This window comes from Microtus oregoni, unplaced genomic scaffold (assembly GCF_018167655.1).
Source record: "Microtus oregoni isolate MIOR12 unplaced genomic scaffold, Mior012 000024F_ref0000369, whole genome shotgun sequence".
NCBI lineage: Eukaryota > Metazoa > Chordata > Mammalia > Rodentia > Cricetidae > Microtus > Microtus oregoni.
This window is the reverse complement of record NW_024543083.1, coordinates 11,338,730-11,348,131: the sequence shown is the minus strand read 5'-3', so window position 1 is coordinate 11,348,131 and position 9,402 is coordinate 11,338,730. Positions and strand designations below refer to the sequence as shown.

Below are 9,402 nucleotides of genomic sequence, written 5' to 3'. Positions count from 1 at the left end.
GTAACTGCAATTGCAGCGAGTGATTTGAGCACAAAGTTAAAATTGTTATGGTACATACTAGTGTAAGTAAATCTGAAAAGAGAAGGAAAGGAAAATTAAAATCAGTTGTCCTCCAGCTTAGCCATTATTAGCATTTTGGAACATACACTTTTATTTTCTGCCCCAATCCTAACTTTAAAATTTCCATAATTGTTGTTGTGGCTTGTTGAGTTTTAGCTTTTATTTTGTTCTGAGATGGGATGTCTCTATGTAGTCCAGACTGCAATATGTAGATTTCGAACTCACAGAAATCCTCCTGCCTCAGTCTCGTGGGTGCTGGGACCACCAGGCCCATCAACGCATTATTATTATTTTCATAATACAGAAATGCTTTAGATTTACTTTTATTACGAAGGACAGGGCACTGCTTTGGGTGTGGGATACACAGTAATGGCAAGTCAAGTCGTGAGCACTTTCCTTGACAGGGAGTGATGACGTGGCCTGAAAACGGGTCAAGAATATGAGTGATTCTCTGTGAGAGTGCATGCTTAGCAGAAATGAGGTCCTCAACACTGTGCACCCACAACACTGCAGGAATAAACAAAACTAAACAAGGAAATAGGACAGCCTTTGGGCAGTGAGAGACAGGGTCCAGTGAGAGCACTGGTTCTCAACCTGTGGGCCGCGGCCCCTCTGGGGTCAAACATTTTCACAGGGGTCACTGAAGACCATTGGAAGACACAGACACTTACATTATAATTCATAACGGTAGCAAAATTAGTTATGAAGTAGCAACAAAAATAATTTTATAGTTGGGGGTCACCACAACATGAGGAGCTGTATTTGAGGGTCACAGCATTAGGAAGACTGGGAACCCCTGGTTTAGAGAGAATGTTTAAAAAATACCTCTCTCATAAAAGGGACCATGCAGAGTCATGGTGAAGATGAGGGGGGCATGAGGATAACAACTGGGGTGGAGTCCCTGTAGAAGCAGGAAAGCCCATCCCAAAGCATCAGCTACAAAGTTCTGCGCAAACTGGAACAAGTTCACTGGGACAGAGATGTGAGGATTGGCAGGAAAGACAGGGTGGGTGGTAAAACCAGAACAGCAAGTTGCTTTCTATCCATCCAACCAGAACAGCAAGTCGCTTTCTACCCATCCTCTCGTCCGACCTTATCCGTCTTTTTCCTGCATCACATCCTCATTGCTTAATATCTTTCTTGCTCTCCTTCCTAAACGTTGCCCTATACCCAGGTGTACATTTGTATATCCAGATGCTTTAGAGGCCAGAATACACATCAAGTAGAACATGCAGCCTGTTTTCCTTTTGAGGTTGTATGGCTGTGTATCCTCCCTTAATATTATACATTCTAAACCCATCCATTTTCTCGAAGCTTGTGATTTCATTTTTCTATAGAGAGGAATAATATCCCACTTTATATATGTACCAGATTTTTATTATCCATTCATCTGTTGATAGACATCTGGGTTTGTTCCAGTTCCCTGCTATAGTAAACGAAGCAGCAACAAAAATGGGCATGCAGATATCTCGAGGTGTGGGTGTGGGAGTCTTTGAGTATAAGCCTAGGAGTGAAATGCTGTGTCATATAGTTCCAGTTTTAATCTTTGAGGAACCGCTCATTTCCATGATGGCTGTGTTAGTTTGCACCCCTGTCAGCCATGAATAAGGGTTCCTCTTTCACCGCATCCTCTTCAACACATGTTATAAGACTTCCCGATGCTTGCCGTTCTAACTGGGGTAAGGCAGGTCTCAAAGCAGTTTTAGTTGCATTTCCCTGATGACTAGGGATATTGAACACTTTTTTTCCCCAAGAGTTTCTCTGTGTAGCCCTGGCTCTCCTGGAACTCACTCTGTAGACCAGGCTGGCCTCAAAATGAGAGAAAAGTAGGTGATCCAATGACCCCTAAGAAGAGATGCTAACCCAAGCTGAGGCTTATCTGGAAATAATAACTCAATGGGACGAGGACGGCAAAGGTTCCCTTCCCAAACCTTTAGGGGAAGTACAGTCTTGCTGAAATCTAGATTTCAATTTCTTGCCTTACACGTTAAGAATAAATTTATTTTAGCTATGTCATTCGTTATAGTTGGAGAGAGAAAGTTTTTTCCCTGGGGTTTTATTTATTTATTTTTTTTGTGGGACTCCACTAGTTGGCTTAGAACAGGCCCCCGAGGAACTCACAGTCATTGTCAGTCTTCAGATCCTGGCTTAGTCTGCCCTCTCTGATTCATTTAAGGCAGTGTTCCAGAATTTCACCTGTACTCAGAAGGGGAAAAATGTATTTATTTTATGGTCCTGGCTAGCTAACTTAACTCAAGCTAGAGTTATCTGAACATAGGGAACCTCAATTGAGAAGATGCCTCCATAAGATCAGGTTGTAGGACATTTTCTTAATTAGTGATTGACAGAAGAGGGACCAGCCCATTGTGGGTGAGGCCAGGCCTGGGTAGGTGATCTTAGGTTCTATAAGAAAGCAGGCTGAGTAAGTCCCGGGGAACAAGCCAGTAATGAAAACCCCTCCATGACCTCTGCATCAGCTCCTGCCTCCAGATTCCTGCCCTGACTTCCTTTGATGATGAACTGTGATGTAGAATTGTAAGGCAAATAAACTCTTTCCTCCCCTACTTGCTTTTTGATCGTGGTGTTTCATCACAGCAATAGAAACACAAACTAAGACATTCATTTTTTGTAGAAACAAAAATAAGCCTTGAATTTCACCTTGTCATAAATTACGAAGGTCTAGTGACAATCTTTCCAAATTAGTGCTTTGGGTTAATGTCATTTTCTTGCATAAAGTTTTTCCATTACTCCCGACTGTTTATTAAACCACAGCTCTTAGCCCAACATTCATTCCCTTCCCAATCTCCTCCCAGCCTTTCTGGTCTTATTCCCACTATGCCCTTTCCAGGAGTTCTAAAATCATGTTTTCTTGACTCCAGTACTTCTGGGTGTTAGTAGACCTTGAGCACACAGGAGGGGCGGGGCTCTATGGTCAAATGACATTACTCAAGGATCAGTTTACATTAAGTTTAAGCCAGGGTCTTTATTATGAGTTTTCAGATAGTTTACCAGTGTACAGTTTGACTCTCTACGAAGCAATCAAAGTACGAAGTCCCTTCTGAACACTTGACCATTGATGCTTCATACCGACTCTGTGGTAGCCACTTTGAAATTCCTGTTCCCAGTTTGTTTCTTTTCTAACCAAATAAACCTGTTTATGATAACCTGAGGCTGTTTTGCTTTTATACATGCATGTACACACACACACACACACACACACACACACACGCACGCACGCACAGATAAACACAAGTTTTGTTGAAATGATCATGATCTAGACATACTCCATTCAATTTTACAGAATTTTCTATGGTGTTGAGTTTTGAGCTCACAAGAACTAGTGATGGTATATTGTAGAAATACACATTTGATACTAGAATATATATCTGAGTAATGTTATAAAATATAGAAACTATTTATAAAATAAACCATTTTAATAATGCTCCTAGCTAATGTAAGAAAGAGGCAGCAACATCCCATCCTAAACTCACGCACATGCACACTCATGCACACACACACACCTGGCAGGCACAGAGGAGTGGCAGAGTGTTCAGTAGGGTAGCAGAAGGCACAAACCCTTTGTCTGTCTTTCTTCTTCATGACAACTGATTCCAGGTAATCTTTGAGACTCAAGAGTAGGTAGCTGCATTTCCAGTCTGCCTGGCTCTGTAAGTGGCACACTCTATGGCTTGGAGGACCAGAGACAGCAGGGATCTTGGCATCACTACAACTTGGTTAAAGATTATTTGCCACAATGAGCAGCACAGAAAGCAGAAATGATATTTACCAGTGGGGAGGTGAAAAGAGGAAGAAAGTCAGGACCGTCAAACTTATGATTTGATCCTCTGGATGCAGAGGAAGCCCGAGCTGTGGGGTGAGGAAGGATGGGCAGGGCAGGTCTCTCTCCCTGCAGTGGTCCACAGGGGGCAGCTTGGCTGCTGCCTGGAAACACTCAGGACAAACATTTTCCATATGCTCTGGGTGGCAAACTACTCAACGCTTTCTTCTTAAGGACAGAGGAAGCAGCTAGGAAGCGTCGATGCTGTGAATGCCCGTAACTGGTACTTCCTGTGCTTCTGTGGCAGAGGACGTCCAGTGTGTAGACGGGGCCAGCAGGCTGCCGAGGGCAAATGTCACAGTTGCTGGGAGAGTGAGATTTCCAGCTGGGTGCTGGAGACACCCGAGCATCATCATATCCAGAGCATGGGGTCAGTCCATAGGAACCTCAGTCACAGGCCTGCTCCAGGCTACCCCTTTCGTCGTTCTCCATCTGTAACCAGCTCCAGTCTAGACTCTGAAAGTTAACAGGCACATTAAATACTCAGCGGCCATGGACATCTTTCCTCTTCAGGAGGCAAGCAGCACAATCTAAAAGGATGTTCATACATTATCAGCATCAGTTCTGGCACCAGCTGGAGTTCCTGGAACTCAGTGCCTATGGAGCGTGGAGGTCACACAGAGAGCTCACTCACACACTATCTGCAGGAAGGTGGTGCTCAGCTATGTTTCCATGCCAATGGATGAGGCTTCCCCTTTCTCTGGTTAAAGTGCAAGCAAGTAGTGAGATGGAAGAAACAGTACCAGGAGGTAAAAAGCAGCAGGAGTTAGGGAGGCTCACACGTGACAGACACATGAGCATATTAGAGATGATGGCAACTGGCGGCAGGGTTTCTTCTGATTCCCCCATGTTAGAAGTGAAAGCAGGGAGCAGACAATTGTGTTAGCAGGAAAAGGCCATGTAGACACCGATCATCATTTACGCTTTGTCTGAAAGCACCCGAATCACAGCTAGATTTCTTCAGGTCAGTTTCTCTGACACTGCCTGTGGCTAAATCCTGAGTCCCTGAGCCGCAGGCTATGCATGACAGGTTCCTCTTTTGTCACGGAGCCCAGTACTCTGCCCAACACAAACAGATGCTCTGCAGTGGTCCCAAAGATAGGGAAGGGGCTTCTGGGAACACCGCTGCCTCCTCACTGAGATTAATTCTCATAAGGAATAAGATGACGGATGCACATGGCATTTCTAAGCATGAAATAGTTACAAAAAACTTAAAAATGTATGTGCCAAGGCTGACACCAAGTCGCTTTCCCTCCTCCTCTCCTCTTTTGCTACACAAAGGAAGGGAGCGGGCAAGCTGGGGTCCCCGAGGGTTGTTACCGTGAAGCTGCGGTCTTGCTCCTTCACGGTATCCTGCAGCGTGCTCTCTAGCCGGGTGCGGAGGGCGTGTGCTTCAGCCACCAGTTCCTCACTGAAGACAAGGGTCAGATTACCAGAACAAGATCATCAAGATCTTACCAGAGCAAATCTCCTGCTTTCAAACACGCTAAGGAACTTGCACACTGTTCTAAAAACAGTGTAGGAAGCACTCATGTCTTAGAGCACAGCATTGCTGGCTGGCGATTTCATGGGTCTAGTTAACCCCTACCCAGATGCTTAAATTTCATGAGAGACAGACAACATGGCTGAACATATGGAGCAGTAAACAGATCTTCCTATAGCAAAAAAAGCAAAAGCCTTTTTTTTTAAAGGATCTGTTTCTGTTTTATGTGCTTAGGCATTTGCCTGCATGTATGTTTGTGCATAGAGGACATGCAGTGCCCATGGAGGCCAAAAGAGGCCATTGGATCCCCTGGAATTGGCGTTACAGACGCTTGTGAAATGCCATGTGGGTGCTGGGAACTCACTCAGATCCTCTGCAATAGCAGCCAACGCTTTTACCTGTTGTGCTGTCTTAGCTGTTTTAGCTCCAAGACTTCTTTTTGATTTACATATCACTGAATTTCTCCCCAAAGTGCCGAAATCTAAAAATGTTCCCCATCAGGCTGGAGAGATGGCTCAGAGGTTAAAGAGCATTGGCACCTCTTCCAGAGGTCCTGAGTTTAATTCCCAGCAACCACATGGTGGCTCACAACCATCTGTAATGAGATCTGGTGCCCTCTTCTGGCCTGCAGGCACATATGCAGGCAGAACACTGTATACATAATAGATAAATTAAAAAAAATGTTCCCCATCAACTGTGTTCTGAGGTTTTTTTTTGGGGGGTGGGGTGGGGGAGTGAACAGGAATTGAGCACATCCTAGTCAAGGGCCCTGTCACTGTGCTATAGCAGCTCACAGGTTTGGAAAGGGATAATGAGTGTACACACTGCGAAGGTCTGGGAAGGCGCATCTAGACTGAATAACTGGTCTGCTATCATGAACTGTCTTCATGACACGGGGGCAAGTCAAACAAACTATGTGTCCTTTTCCAACCACAGCCTGTGACACAGGGAGATAAGGCGGGCGGTCACCCCTACCCCTGCCCCTGTTCACAGCCGAACCTTTCTGAGCACTGTGGGTACCGCTGGAGGAAAAGTACCAAGACAGAGCCCCAGACTTCCCTTCTCCTTCAAACGTGACATTCTGTGTGGGAAAGAAGAGCATATCCACAGAGCTCTTAGCTAGGCTAAAGGCTCATGTCAGCTCCAGAGACAGCTGAGAGGTCAATGAATCTGTGTCTGACCTCCAGAAGCTTACAAGAGATGGAAGCGTTAATTAAGACTCCATAGTAACATACGATGAAACACCAAAGACTATACACTCCCTAGGATCAAGAATAGGAGTTTCCTAAACATCTTTATTGTCATGTAATTTATGTTATAAAGCTTGCCTGTTCACACTGTGACAACTCATGGCTTCAGCATATGGAGAGCTGCACAACCATCACTATTGATAACTACTTACAGCAAGTTTTATCACCCCCCAAATAAACCTTATACCCTCTACCAGTCAGTTCATCCCTCCCCACGATCACTGTAGGCCATCACTCACCTCCTTCCTATGCCTAAGACAACTAGACCAACAGGCACTGCATTAAAATAGCACCTGTCATGCAAGGGGCCCAGTATGCAGAAGAAATGAACAGTGCCAGTGGAGATGAACAAAGCAACCCCCAAGACGGGGCCGTGAGTGGGTGTGCAGGACGGGAAGCAGCGTGCCTTGCAGGTAGAAACCACCACAAGGGACATCTGAGGAAGGAGGGTCTGTCTTGTCAGTAAGCAAATCTTTATACTCCAGTGTGTAGCAGAACCAGTCAGAAGGAACTGCTGGGTACCACCCCAATTCAGAGGGTCTCCAGGGGGACCCCAGGGCCTGTATTGTTATTGTTGCTGCTGCTGCTTCAGGGTGAACTAGACTAGAGCAAGCCATTTGTAAGAGACAGCAGACTAACCCAAGAACCACACTGAAGTGTTTGCAAATGCTTTAAAGAGTTTAAACCTTGTCTAGAATGGAGAAAAAAACCTCACGATTGATTTCTGATCAAGTGACTTGGTCATAATGTCACCCCAGGTAAACAGAAGACTTGGTTAAAAGTTAGGAGGCAGGAAATGAAAGAGAAGCTAAAAGTGTTGCCAGGGAGGGGCTGTAGTGTCTGCCAGGAAAGAGAAAAGAAGGCCTATGGGATGGCTCAGCAGGTAAAGGTACTTGCGGCCAAGTCTGGTGACTTGAGTCCAATCCCCAGGGTTCACATGGGGGGAGAAGGGAACCAGCTTCCACAAATGGCCCTCTGACCCTGGCGGTGTGCCTTGGCACATTCCTCCCACATACAGAAATAGAAAATAAAGCAAAAATTAAAAAAAAAAAGGAAAAGAAAAGAAAATTAGGGGTGAAAAGGAGGATGAAGGGAGGCACTGGGTGGGAACAGCAGCCTGGTCACTCCAGATGGAGGGGCCTGGAAGGGACAAGGCCAGGGACCCAGGTGTGACAAAGAGGGCACACCTGAAGTGGTTTTTAAAGAACAATTAGCATCGATGTACAGCCTGACTAACAATTTCAAAATTCTCATTAAACAATTTGAAATCCAACTCTTGGACAGGTTAGCAAGCGACAAGGGACTATGGGAACAGACTTATAAACATACCTGTGTCCATAGGACCTGGCAGACACGAAAACGAGAAGCATACAAGATCCTCGGGCGGAAGTGATTGGGGACAAGCATGCTCGTCCAGGCCTAGTCTCCCGTGTGTCCTTGAACATTATCACACTTGGCACTGTTACATAGCTTACCTTTTCTTGGCTGAGTCAGGCAAGCTGTCACAGGTACTGGACGGCTGGGACATTAGCTGACCAGGGTGACTAAGTCGAGACACATTCATGCTATCTGGGCTCCCACTAACAGGACCTCGGACTTTACTCTGAATGACAACAAAAAAAAGACAGTCAATAAAATTATAGAGTCGGTGGACTGGGGAGGTGGCTCAGTGACTACTCAGGTTCCTGTAGAGAATCTGGTTTGGATGCTAGCACCCACAATGGCTCACAAATGTCTCTGACTGCAGTCCCAGGGGGATCCAATCCTCTGGCCATCAGACATCTGCACAATAACCACATGTAGACACATTCACATGCACACAATTAAAAATAAAATAAATCAAAGAGAAGAGGAAGGAGCCGGGCGGTGGTGGTGACCACCTTTAATCCCAGCACTCGGAAGGCACAGGAAGGCAGATCTCTGAGTTTGAGGCCAGCCTGGTTAAAAGTTAGGAGGCAGGAAGCAAAAGAGAAGCTAAAAGTCTTGCCAGGGAGGGGCTATAGTGTCTGCCAGGAGCTTTACAGAGCAAGTTCCAGTTGAGTCTCTAGCCACAGTTGGCCAGATATCTGCTCCCCCCATTTCTACCCTAAGCAATTCGGCGTGGAAGGTCATTCCATGCGGACCAGCTCCCACAGCTGGGGTAGCCTACTCCCCACAGGAACCCTCAGCTCCTTTCACCGCAATGCCTGTCTCTTAGTGCTGAGACCCGACAAAGGGTCGCATTCAGTCACTAGCTACCACTTGAGTGATTTCATTAGGAAGGGGAAGAGCGAATCCTTTAGGGTGTTGCCTTATTTATAAGAATAAGGGGTGTCCCACACAAGCCAGTGTTAGTCGTGTCCAGTCTCACCCTCGACGGAACCCTAGAGCCACTGCTCCAGGTCACTCTCACCATCCAGACAGCACGCACCCTTCTGGAATGTGCTCATCACATCAAGCACTTCCAAGAAAGCTGGGGTTCCTCCCTGAACTCACAGGCCGCCATCCTGCACACTCCAGCGTTGTACACTTCTTTACTCAGTCTAGAGCGCTCTCTTTCAAGTCCTTGTCTGCAGCCCTCACCAGCCTAGAGTGAAGGCCATATTCAGCCCCCACATACCTCTGCTTCCACAGTGCCGGGCACTCAGTGGATGCAGACGGGCAGAGCAGGGCAGCACGTATTATCTCAGATTTCCCCTCCCCTCTCTGTTCTTACAGGAGGAACTATCCCCAGCTCCCATCTCCGGGGAAACCTGCCAGTAATGCTCCTGACTGGGACTCCTTCAGTTCTC

At 46.2% G+C, this 9,402-nt stretch overlaps 1 protein-coding gene across 1 annotated transcript in view; it reads right to left on the bottom strand.

Moving 5' to 3' along the window:
* Window positions 1–2,985: 2,985 nt before the first annotated feature.
* The window catches only part of Ikbkb (inhibitor of nuclear factor kappa B kinase subunit beta), a 47,407-nt gene continuing 40,990 nt past the window's right edge, over window positions 2,986–9,402 (bottom strand). Inside the window, exons 20-22 of the mRNA XM_041673854.1 lie at window positions 8,107–8,234; window positions 5,219–5,309; window positions 2,986–4,354 (exon numbers count right to left, since the gene is read on the bottom strand). Coding sequence (XP_041529788.1) covers window positions 4,286–4,354; window positions 5,219–5,309; window positions 8,107–8,234 — 288 coding nt within the window. The 3' untranslated portion in view covers window positions 2,986–4,285. The remainder of the gene's footprint in view (window positions 4,355–5,218; window positions 5,310–8,106; window positions 8,235–9,402) is intronic.